At 55.9% G+C, this 12,929-nt stretch overlaps 1 protein-coding gene across 3 annotated transcripts in view; it reads left to right on the top strand.

Moving 5' to 3' along the window:
* Positions 1-12,929, top strand: part of Ds (dachsous cadherin-related 1) — a 145,675-nt gene that overhangs the window by 113,053 nt on the left and 19,693 nt on the right. For all 3 annotated transcript variants that reach the window (XM_076910494.1, XM_076910497.1, XM_076910495.1), the window contains exons 3-5: positions 1,110-1,587; positions 11,932-12,097; positions 12,190-12,594. In XM_076910494.1, the coding sequence (XP_076766609.1) occupies positions 1,110-1,587; positions 11,932-12,097; positions 12,190-12,594 (1,049 nt within the window). The remainder of the gene's footprint in view (positions 1-1,109; positions 1,588-11,931; positions 12,098-12,189; positions 12,595-12,929) is intronic.

Raw genomic sequence — 12,929 nt, 5'->3', positions numbered from 1 at the left:
GGAGGGGAGAGAAGAGGAAAGGGGACTCTGGCCCTTGACGCATGACTCCAATGACATTCGTACCTATAAATCTCTTCGCGCTCCGAGCTCCGCACGGCCAAGTCCATATATTACTATGAGTTACGGGTGTAAACCGTTTAAACATCGGATTACCCGTTTTACATACTGTCTTTAATATTAACACTTGCGCCAGGGTTGCGCCTAAATCAGCTCGGCGAACCAGGAGTCCGCGTTTTATCGCGTTCGCACCGGTCCGTTCGTCCTCGTGCCACCGGCGCGGCACCTCGCGCACCATCGCGTATCGCGTCGATTAATTAATCCGTAGACACGGTTATCGCCGTGGCCCGACGAAAGGAAGAGGGATCGCGGCACGGCGATTAGGCTTCGACGAATAACGTGATTTACGGATAACGATCGGAACCGCGTTATTACTTTTCGTCGGGCCGTATATCACTCTTACGCGAAGGGAGGCGATACTTTAGCGGCCGAACGAATTATCAACCCGCAACCGACTTTTCTCCCTTCCCCTCTCTTTTCACCGTCCGGTTACTTCACCAGTGCGCTTACGCGACTCGCAGCTAGAGTATTCCCAAGGAATTCCGCTCGCGAGTTGAAATATTATCGCGAGCGCGTTACCCCGCGCGCGGCACCTGGGGTAAGAACTCTGGCCCGGTCGACACGCGCGCGTGCACGCACGCACGCACGCACGCACGCTCCTTCGAATAACGCCAGCGGGACAGAGAGGGACGTCGAAGGGTAGAAAGCGAAGGAGGAAAACGGAAGGAATGAACTTTGAAGTAGGCGAAAAAAAGGAGAGAGAGAGAGAGGGGTAGCTGATTGGCTGTGAAAAAAGGCAACGGTACGGGCCGCTGGTGATTTATGTCGACCGACCGGCTCCCCAAGCGTCCCTGTAGATTCGTTCTCTACGCCGGCTAATACCCCCGACGTTATTTGGCTCGATAAGAGGATTTCACCCGGGGAATGAAATAAACATAATCGCTCGGTATTCGCGTAGCGGTTCGCGTAGCGACAAACTTTTTTTTCTTCCATCGCGCAGTGCTTCCCAACTCCCTTCTAATCTCGCATCTGTCTCCGCATTGTGATTTCAGGAGGCCTGAGCACCGTAGCCATCGTCAGGGTGCAAGTGACCGACGTGAACGACAACCGTCCGATCTTCGAGCCGAGAAAGTACAACGTGACCGTGAAGACCGACGGCCCGATACAGGGGCCAATTCTGAGGTTGATAGCGACCGATTTGGACGCTGGTCTGTTCGGGCAGGTCGCGTACAGGATCACGAACGGGAACGAGGCAGGCGTATTCCACATCGATCGCAACACCGGGGAACTTCAGGTCGCTAGGACGAATTTATTGTCAAGGTCCCCGCTGCATCAGTTGAACGTGACCGCGACGGACGCTGCCGGGCTGAAGAGCGTGTTCGACGCCGAGGTCCGCGTCACCGCGTCCTCGCCCGGGCACAGGATCGCCAGCTGCGAGAAGCCACGGTACACGGTGACCGTCGAGGAGACCGTGCCGCAGAACAGCGTCGTCGGTGGCGTGAAGGACGGGACCGGGTCCTCGCCGTCGTCCTCTTCAGGTAGGTCTTTCGTATTTCTTCCGCGTTGTCGCGGTTCTCTTATCGATTTCCGGCGACGGTAAAGCCGCATACCGGGCTTAATCGTCGTACGCGAGGGGTTTAGCGGCCGGCGAAACGTATTCCACGCGCGGCGTTACCGCGTTAGCATAGTCGCGTCACGGCGACGGCGACAGCGACGGGTACGTAGGGAGAACGCCCACGTGTATGGCCATTTCTTAGGTCGAGGCGGGGTGTAACCGAGCGGTCGGCATGTAAATCATCACGGGGGAGAGAGAGTCTATTGTGCGGGTATACGCGACGGCTTCGGGGCATTTCGAAAGAGTTCGCAGCCACGGCAGCATCCCTTTGATTTCGCGTTGATCGCGGGCGAGTAACGCGGCCGGGGAACGGTACAAGGAAATGGAAACGGAGAAGCGTGGAAAGGTGGCGCGGCGACGGAGGAGGAGGAGGAGGAGGAGGAGGAGGAGGAGAATGCGCGAGAAGAAGGGTAAGGTCGCGGACGGGTGGACGCTCGGATGGAATACGGGGGTACGGTGGGGAAAGGTAAAGGCGGGAGAGGTACGTATCCGTGTTTCCACACTGGTGGTACATCCGATGCAAGATACGGCGCGTCACGACCTGCGCTCACCGCGCCATATACTCGATGCACCGTGTAAAGTGTCTCGTGGCGTATCGACCGGCACGGTTCGCTACGTTATAGGCTTGAGAATGGTGGATAGTTTACACGATGGTGCCTTACCGGTGGTCGTATTGTTCGCCCGCCATGGCCCGCATATGCAGCCTGTTGCATATCAATGCGCGCGAGCCTCCAGTGTATTCCTTCTCCGTTCGAGCGACGACGTCCTCGTCGTCGTCGTCGTCGTCGCCGTCGTCTGCGTCGTCGTCGTCTGCGTCGTAGTCGTCGTTCCTTCTTCGATCCGAATTCTCTCTTTCTTGTCTCGTTCGCGCGCGCGCGCGCGCGTTCGCGTTCCTTCGCACGCGATCGAACGAGCAAAAGGAGAAGAAGTCTCTCCGGCGGAACGTGGGCCGCGCGCTGCTATCTGGGGTTGAAACCCATTCTGACCTCGTCGAACGCGTGACCCCGATTCACAGCGGTCGCGAAACGCTGTCCTCCTACCGGGCGAACCACGTTTCTCGAATTCCTCGCGCGATCGCGATCATAGATAAATTCCGATCGCGTAGAGGAGGAAGGACCGCGTTCCTCTCGTAAACTGTTACGAAGCTCGAGGCTCGAACTTATTCGCTGGTATCGGGACGATCGACGGGAGGCGACGCGGCGCGGATTCGGCAATCGGCCACGCGTCCCGACGAGAACCTGTTCGCACGGAAGATCGAGGTCTGGCACTCGGGCCCACAATATTTGACACACGGTAGCCAATCAGATTATCAGATTAAAGTCGGACGAGCCGAAGCGACGCGACGCGACGCGGCGATCTTTGGCCACAGGTGCGATTCATTTGCCGCTCGCGCGCTTCTCCTCGCGTTCCTCTTTCGCGACATCTGTCCTCGATGCGCCGCCGCCGCCGCCTCCTCCTCCTCCTCCGTTCTAGCCGCGCGTTTGCATAATTATTGGCCGGGATACCGGCGCGGACGTTAACGCCGTATTCATTAATTTCGTATTTACCGCGGAACATCGAATCGCTCGAATCGCTCGGATCGCGTTATCAGATCGCCGCCGGAACGGAGCGTTCGGGGCCCGGTTATTGCCGCTTTACGAGCACCTGTTTTGATAAGGGGACCCTGGTTTCTTTCTCGAATATACGAAAAACCGCGCGGCGATCCTGGAATAAGCGAGAGGCCCGTTAAAAGCAACGTAGACGAACCTCTTATTGGGCCGGGGCTCCACCAGGTACGACGGACGAACGACTGTACAATCCTTCCATAAAATCTGGCGACAAAGTGAGGAACGCGCCTCGTTTTACGGCCGAGTTTATGGTACCCGAGAAGAGAATCATTGGCCCGTGATCGCGTCTCGAGGCTAGAGACGACCGGTCTTATCTTATCCGCGGAACGAGCCGCCGCTCCCAAGTTTTCTCTCGGCTTTTCGACCGTCCTCTCCGCGGAGGTGTCCGCGACACCGCGCGTTGACGCTAAAAATCGTAGAGATTCGAGCCTGCCAACCTCTAATAGAGGCGTACCCTCTCGCCAGCGACGTGGTAGCTCTCGATCGAGCGTCGTTCGGTACTTTTCGTAGCCTGGGATTCTTGCGAGGGAGAATGCGCATCGAGAGCGCGGCGGTCGCCGATGGAGGAGGAAACGAGAAGGTTGGTTCGCGCGAGACAACAGAACAGGATGAGAAGGAGACTGTGAAGGAGGAGGAGGAGGAGGAGGAGGACGAGAAGAATGGGGAGAGAGAAGGTGGACCATCGTCGTCGTCGTCGTCGTCGTTGCCGTCGTCGTTGCCGTCGTCGAGGTCGCATAAATCGTCGCGAGTCGGATACCGGGCAGCCGAACGCAAGCCGCCATTGTCCAAGACTTTTTACTCCTCCCTTTCTTTCTTCCTCTCTCTCTCTCTCCCTCTCTCCCTCCCTCCATCTTTCTTCCCACCGAGAGATGCTGCTACTACAGAACTGCACTCTTTGCATACGCTTTAAATATCACCGCTTTGCCGGGTTTGAGGGCTCCCAGCGTCGTCACGTCTTTCCCTCCTCCACGAGGGGGACCCCGTGGAAAGGGAGCCCCGAAACCGAGGGGGCTCGCGTCTCGTTTTCAGCCGGCTAAACTTTCCGCGGTGACTTTATACGATCGAACGGCACGAACCGAATAATCGAGGTCGGTACGTACACACGGAGAACGCCCGTTGAAAGAGTTGTCTCGCGTAGATACCGGGCCGGCGACGTGCCTTCGAACGACCCATCTCGAATCCTCTAATTGGTGAACGCGGCGGACAACCCTGGTAATTGCCGCGATAGACCGCGCGGACGTGTTTGTTCGGTGTAGCCGAGATAATTTGTAGATCGAACGAAAAATCAGTGTCGCCGGGATATCGTTTTCCCCGCGCGCGGCTCGGAAAAGCCCGGTCCCGAGTTTTCGAGGAGGACCGCGACACGTCCCGGGGCCCTAATCTTATCCGAGCGGCACATCGTTAGTCTTTAACGAATTTAACGACGCCACTATATAAAGATCAACGGGTAGTGGCGTCGTTTAAAGGTGTCCATAAAGATACACCCGGAGATATAATTCGTGGTCGGTTCTGGCCGTTGGGACCGTCCGCGTTTCAGGCGATTCGAATTAAAAATCAAAGTTGAAAAAACTGTTTCCAGTTGGAAGGGCGAGTGTTCCGCGTGGCGGACAACAGCAGCCTCCCCTCTCGGTCGTCGGGCCCTTTTGTTTCGCTTCTTCTCGGAGATCCTCGGATCTTTTCTACCTCCGGTCTACTCGATGCGAGCGTGCGGTCTCGTGCGCGCATCGTGCTTTCGCCGGACTTGCAAATTTCGCGCGGGCATCGTCGTCTTCTCCTCTCGATGCGGTGCGACTTTGCATCCCGTGAGGGGAACCAGCCTCCCAACCTAAACCGAGAGTCCTGAGATTCGCGGGGCGAGATAGCGTCCATTCTCTCTCTCTCTCTCTCTTGCTCGCTGCGGTACGCCAGGACGAATGGTTGCGGTCTGATTTGCGTAACTCCGTTCGCGGAATTTCATCTAACCGCTCGATTCTCTTCGTAGCGGACGTCGATGGCCCACCCATGGCGACGGTTGCGCGCAAAATTTGATACAAATCCGTCGCCGGATAATCGCAGCAAGCTCGCTCGGCCGAGAGGGCGCATTCGTTTCTGTTAATTAAGAAGCGATGTTCGCGCGGTTACGATAGCTATTCCGGGGGATCGCTCGTCGGATCTCGATGACCCGAGCCCAGGTATTCGTGAGCGGGCGCAGCGTCGAATTAAGAGACGCGTATTAGCATCCCGGCTGCTGCGCCGGAGGACGCTCGAGGATTCCCTCTCGTCGAGCTAGAAAGTCTCTCGCGGCTGCTCGAAAATCGGAACGGATGCAAGCACGAGCTATGATGCGCTTTCTCGCCACTCTTATCGCCCGCCTCGTTATCGCCGCTTACCATCTCACGGTCTAGACTCTCTGCACATGCACGTGCGCATCCGTACATCTTTTCTCTCCCGCCGATCCGATATCCTTTCCTCGCTCGCCTCGCGAGATCCCCCCGTTGCTGCATCTTGAAATTCTCTCGAGCGTCCGGAATCGCGTCCTCCTCGATGAGTTTACTAATTTCGCGTATGTATATATATATATATATATATACATACGTACGGCGTACGTAGACGCGTCGTCGTGGTACTGTATAGATAACGGTAGTTAATGTCGGGCAGAATTTTATTTTCGCTCGCTCGCAAGCTGCGCAACCTTATTGTCGCCGTCCATTGTCTTGTCGTTCTTGCCGCCCGCCGCAACCGAACCTTCCGCTCGTTCCCTTCTGTAGACTCGTCGGCCATGCCAAACCATTTAGTGCGCATCTGTGCGCCGAGACGTTTTACGCATGTACGATGCTCTATTCGTTTGTTTACCGGTCTCGATGCTTGCATTTCTTGCGCTATTGTGCGGTGGTTGCCGCGAACACGTTCGCCACGCTCGTACCGGAGGAACCCGGAGGTCGAGCAGCAGCGGCAGCAGCGTTCGAGCAGCGAGGATGGTAGGCAAAGTTGGGTGCATAATTTCGAGATGGAAAGGAGGCGAGGCGGGAAATAGGGATTTCGATAGACGAAGCGCGTCGACGCGTTAAATGGAACCGCGGACGAAGCTCGTAGCGAGAGGCGAGGCGAGGCGAGACGGGACGGGGTGGAGAAGGAAAGATGGCCGTGGCGGCGAAAGGGAGAGAAGCGGGACCCCCGTCAACGACAGCATACCTTTACCACGGTATCGCTTCTTCATCGCATTCGTCGCGTCGCTCGACGCTACCACGACTCGCGGCTAATCATCATTATTTAATTACGAGGTCGTTTTTCGTTGCGCCGTGGAGAGTGTCGGGCGGTGGTTCGCCGAGGCACGTCACAGGTTCGCGTCGAGCCTCGGCCGTTGGACGATTTTCGTAAATCTACTTTGGACGGTCGTTCCGCGGCGCGTGGAATTCGAGACACGCGCAATCGTATTTCTGGCGTCCGGCGATGGAACGGTCGTTTAAACGGTAGATGACGAACGGGAGACGCGAGCCTCTCTATTTAGTCGCAGCCCCGCCGAGAGAGCGCGGTGGATGGAAGTCTAGAGGAAGTATTTCTAAAATTTGATCGGAGCACCGGTGCTCCCCTAATTAACGAACGGGTGATTCGATCGTTTTCGGTAGGTGCCAAGCTCGATCGCGCCTATCTCGATCGTCGCTATTGCCGAGGCTGCCCCGGCCAATTAAAAGTCCACGAATTTATGCAAACGGTCGGGTTTTTATTGGCGGGTCCGAGTGTGTAGGCTCCGGAGCATTCCGAAATCGATCGCGGTGGAAATCGCAAACGCGCGAAACGGCCGGCCCGCGGGATCCCTATTCAGAGCGGAATAGCTGGTAATTCGGTGGCCGATGGACCGGCGGACCGGTCGCGGGACCATTTCGGACCCGGAGAAAAGAAGGAACGAGGTGACAAAGTGTTCACCGGAGGCGATTACGAGGTTTCCTTCGGCGCTCGTAAACGCGCGCGCCGCTCTTTCTCTCTCTCTCTCTCTTTCTACTTACCTCTACGTAAGCAAGTGCATGCACGTACTTTGATGTAGGTATAGGTAGGTAGGTAGGTAGGTAGGTAGGTAGGTAGGTAGGTACGCGATCCGGGGCTACCGCGGCAACGGTGCCGCCCCTGAAGACGAGCGAGACCGGCACGGCGAACCAGCCACCGATCGACCTCGAGTGGGATGGCCCGTTACGAGCTAATTAGCAAAATAAGAGAAACTCTCTGTGAGGTATACAGCGTCGTAGCAGCAGCGTAGGCAAGAGTACTCGTACGTCCTTATACGGCGTGATCGAATCGTCAGTCTGTAATTTATCGCGAGTTTTCTTAACCCGGAATGTTCCTCCTTGTGAAACTCGGTACACCGGTTTTTTCTCCCCTCCCGCGTTTCTTCGTCCCCTTCTTCAACGTCCGATCCCCGAGCAATTAAACGCGATGCTTAGAGAAGAATATATTATTTCGAGCTTCGTACCACTTATTCCGCCGCATAACCACCGCCGCTCGAAAACGGTATAACCGGCAGCGATTCGATTGTAATTGGTCAACGAAACCCGTCGCGTTCTCTCCCTTTTGGCAATTACCGCTTCTAATTAACCGAGCGAATGGTTCTTGTTGCGCGTTTCGTTCGCCGCTCCTATAAATAGACAGACACAGAACGGTGGCGGAGTCTCGATAAGTTTCGCGATCGTTCGCGATTTTGCGAACGCAGAAACGTGGCCGCGGCGACGGCGGCGACGGCGGCGACGGCAGCTGCGAGAAAATTAGCCGGGCACACCCGGGTAAAGGGGACGCGGCGTCGAGGAGGACCTCTATCCGGCGAGATAACTGCTAGAGAGCACGCGGTATCGCCAGGAGCGGGGTTCGATCGTTTCTTACTTCGCCACACACTACCGGTCCGCACGCGATGATCGAACGAACGACCTAATGGAAGGTTTCTTGGCCGCATGCCGTAACGTCGCTGTTTATTAACGCGACCGCGAACGTTTGCCCGCTGGCTTTTCTTCTAGACGAGAATGCGACTCCACGCGATTCGAACCGCGAACGCTCGATATCAATTAGACGGTTCTTATCCCTGTCGGCGGCTCGTTTATGCTTTCTATCAGAGGGTGGCGAAACCAACTTTCGCGTCGCGACGCGTAACCCTCTCTACACCCGCGCGAACTTCACCACCACGTGAGAACGAGCCGAGCGGAAGGGTATCGTCGCGCAAGAAAGCCGGACGGAGCGCGCGAGGGATGGAAGGGAAAAGGAGCAGACGGGAACGGGAGTCAAGGAACTAGAAATGAATTCCATTTGTGCGATTGAGAGAGAGAGAGAGAGAGAGAGGTAGGCAGGGAGGATAAAAAGGGCTGGCACGACGTCGCTCGCGAGGAACACGGCCTCGCGATAGACCGCGAGGCAGGGATGCTGGGGATAAGCGGGACTCGTTGCCTAGAAGGAGACGCGGCTAGGTTGTAAATAAGGAGGGAGGGAGGTGGGGGGGAGGCAGCAGCAGCCAGGATTATTCTGAATCGGGGAGCCTCTCGACGAGTTTCTACCGACACTGGCATTGTCGGTGGGTACGCCAGAGGCCGCGTTGTCGCGCGGATACGAGGTGTTGCACGGCTACGAGGCGTGTTACGAGGATCCATCCGAAGCGTGTACTCGCGCACGTGTACGCGCGTTTACGCGCACGCACACCGCCGGCGACGACCATTCACTGCTGCTCTCCGATCGTTCGATTCGCGATCGTCGCCGTACCAACGACGAATCCATCCTTCCCGGGACCAGTCCGGGGAACAAATTTCTCTTTTCTCGTTAACGACTCGCCGGATTGAGAGATTAGAAGCAATCTGCTACGTCGTATCTGCGTTCTCCGGTGATTGAAAATTACGAGAACCGATCGGATACGCATCGTTGATGCGATACCCAAGGATTCAGAGAGAGAGAGAGAGAGGGAGAGAGTTTCTCACCCTGTCCTCGTACGGAAGCGACTCGCGGGACGCGTATTTTCACGGGGCAAATCTCGCGATACGTAACGAAAGATGGTCCGTGAAAGAGAACGAGCTTAGAGGAGGAGAAGGGAGAGAGAGGGAGAATCGGTAATGAGTACGTTACGGGTTCGCCGGTCTGGTTGGTCGGGCGAGTTACCGCGGCAAAAACTCGCTCCCGATTCGATCCACGAAGCACGTCGACGAATACGCGAAGAGGAGCGGAAAGAGGAAGGAAAGGGAAAGGCAGAGGCAAGGAAAACGAGCGAAAAGGGTGGAGAGAAGGAGGAGCGGAGTGAGGACGAGTGTGGGCCAGGAGGGCTTGGAGGGACCTGGGCTCCGGTGGAGCACCGATCTCCGCGAATTAATCAAATACGCGAGCGATTTGTCTTCGTTACACCCACGTGGGCACCCCGGAGGGACGGCCGGTGTAACCGGGGTGACGAAGCCCTCTCGAGCCGGCACCGCGGGTGAAAAACCCGTTCACCGGTCGCGATCGCTCTTTATTCGTTCGATAAACCGTCGAATCGAGAGAGGGATACCAGTGAACGATTATCGTTAAACAGGGGCGATTCTATTGCCGTTTAAACCGCGTTTCGTTGCGTCGCGAGGAGGGAGCAGCGAGGAGAACCGACGCGACGCCAAGGAGGAGGAGGAGGAGGAGGAGGAGGTGAAGGAGACGATTATACGAGTGGAGTTGGCTCGAAAACGCGGCCCCCGAGACCCCTTCGGACACGCGGACGATTTCGCCGTATTGAGATGCGAAGTAAATCGTGATTATATACGGAGATCGGAATAGTACGGTATCGGTGGGGATCCACCTCTCGCGGCGGGACTCGATGGAAAAAGATCACGCGGACGTTTAATAACACGGGTACCGAATGCCGATGGGTGTAGGTATACGCGTGTACGTACGTACCTCGGCTACCAGCACCGATCGACGCCCTACCCGATTCTCCGCCCGTGTGTTTGCACGCGCATCGCTCCTCTCACCCATACGCTATTTTACAATTACACTTTACGGTACACAATTTCGTACAAACCTGCTTACATTTACGCGCGAACCCAGCGCTCGATATTCCTCGAAGCGGTCCTGCACGTACGCGGGCCGCATTTACATGCGCGAGGACGAGTTTGCAGCAATTTTAATAACACGGCTATCGAGCAGTCCCGCGGTAAGCATAAGTTTCGATTCGCGTACGCTCTTCCACCCAGATCGAGATCGAGATCGATATCGATATCGGTAACCGCGTGGCCGCGCGATGCGCCCTTGCTTGCTTGCTTGCGAACGAACGAACGAACGAACGAACGCGTATCCGTATCCAGTATTAATTAGAGATGGAAACGGTACCGTTTACCCGGTGGGAATATTAGCTGGGACGCGAAATCGAATCGATATATCGAGGAATACCGAGGGCATAAATTATGCCATCCACGTACGGGAGCGAGCCGATGCCATCTTTAAGCCGCGCACCCCGTACGCGACGATACCAACGGAGGAGGCCATCTTACCGGATATCGTGGAAATGGAAGCGCTCACGGCTACCTTCCACGTAAACCGAAGGAGGCGTTGCCCCGTCTACCAGGTTTTTCCTTAGCTCGCCGAGGAAAAACTCGATCGGTTCCATGGGAGACGCGGAACGCTACGCTGTAGATCCGATCCGAGGCGTTTGTCGAAACCTATCTGCACCCGATCCTACTGAATAACCGCGCGTCGCTCCCCTTTTGGATCCATCGATCGATCGATCGATCGATCCGAGCAATTATCGTTCACCGTCTCGCGGGAATAAAAAAAGAACGCCTGAGACGCTGGCCGCTGTGGAGGAACGGAGGAACGAGTGGAAGAAATCGCGGGATTTTTCGTACGGTGTCGCGAACAAAGGATCCGATCGAACTCGGGTAAATGTCAAAGCGTACTGGTAACGGTTCTACGGAGCGTTGAATAACGCGAGCCGAACCGAAGACGATCTAGAATCGTCTAACGCGAAGAACAATGCACCACGTGGGATTCCGCGTGGCGGCGGCGGCGGCGGCGGAACACCCCTATGGGTTCGTGCCGCGTCGAACGTGGGCGGACAGGGAACGGCACTCGTTATGCAGGAAACGTGCCCTGCTCTGCCGCCCGTCCGTCCGATCGTTCATCATGCAATTGCGTCTGCCATCGGTAATGATCGTTCGATTTGCCTATTAATTGATTTCGTGCATCGCGAGCGGACTCGCGCAAAATCGCGGGCAAACCCCCATCCATCATCCGCAACTTCCACGCGACTCCCCGATGGAAGAAATCGGCGATGATGGTGAACGTAAAATTTGCGATCGACAAGATTTTTCGTGCAATTTCGCACACCATTGGCGAACGGAAAGAACAAAATGTGCACGTGAGAACAAGCCGTAGTTATAATTAACGAGCAGCCTGCTTATACAGTATCCGAATACCTTTTCGTCATTTTTGCGCTTTCAGTCTTCTTCTCCCCCCTTCGTTTCCGCCCTTTTTTCTCCTCTTCCCTTTAAAAGAAACGAATGAACTCCTCGTTCGCTAAGGTCGAGGTAAAAAAATTAATACGAGACTCGCATCGCCCATCGCAGCCCTTTCTCCTCCATCAAAGAGTCAAGCTTCCGACGCTCCTTCTTAAAACGATCATTATTTAAAAGAAAAGTATAAGAAAAAGCCACTTTGCAGCCATTTAATAACGCTAATAACTGTGTTCGCAGGTGAACGGCCAACCAGATTTTATTTGGCGATGGAAGAACCGGATCTAACGATGGATCCCAACACGGGCACCATTCGGATTCGCCTACCGCTGGATCGAGAAACTCGAGACAAGTACATGCTCAGCGTGGAAGCGCGTAATGGAATTTCCGTCGGCTACTGTCAGGTACGAGAGAAGGCGCAACCAGCGATCGAACGCAACGGCGACGCACGATCGAACGTTGACCCGCGACACGCGTCTGCTTTCTGGTAAAACAGGTGGAACTGAACGTGGAGGACGTGAACGACAACGCGCCGACCTTCCCGGCGTCCAGCGTCCGCATTTCCGTCCCGGAGTCGCACCCTCTTCACACGGCCCTCTACGTCGCGCATGCAACCGATCCGGACACCGTCCCGTCCCATCCGATACGGTACGTCCTCGGCCAGAACAGCAACGACCTCTTCGGCATAGACGCTCGCACGGGCGAGCTCTACTTAGCCAGGAGATTGGATTACGAGACCCAGCAACGGCACGGCCTTTTGATAAGGGCGTTGGACGGTGCCGGCCTCTCCGCGAACCTCAGCCTGAGCGTCGAGGTGCAGGACGTGAATGACAACCCCCCAGTGTTCGAGAGGAACGAGTATCGCGTCGAGGTTCCCGAAGGCGCCAAGCTCGATTCTCAGGTGAGAAAAATCTTTATTACACGCCCGTCGCGATTCCCCTTTCTTCTTCTCTCGCGTTACACTTTTGCAACTTTGTTACCACGAAATCCGAATGTGTGTCTGTAATTCCATCCGACGGGGCCAGGAAGAGAGCTCGGACGCGATACGGTAGAACGATCGCAGAAGAAGACGTTCGGCTCGCCGAGTTCACCCCCTGTCAGTGGCGAACAGAAACGAATTAACCGGACGGTGGAGCGCGCGAAAGATTAGCCGGACAGGCCAGTTCGCCCGGGAGATTGATAGAGTACTATAACCGATAGTTTGATATAGGAGCCGGGATTGATAGGTAATCGTTG

The sequence above is a fragment of the Xylocopa sonorina genome, chromosome 2, assembly GCF_050948175.1.
Source record: "Xylocopa sonorina isolate GNS202 chromosome 2, iyXylSono1_principal, whole genome shotgun sequence".
Classification (NCBI taxonomy): domain Eukaryota; kingdom Metazoa; phylum Arthropoda; class Insecta; order Hymenoptera; family Apidae; genus Xylocopa; species Xylocopa sonorina.
This window is presented reverse-complemented; position numbering and strand designations above follow the sequence as displayed.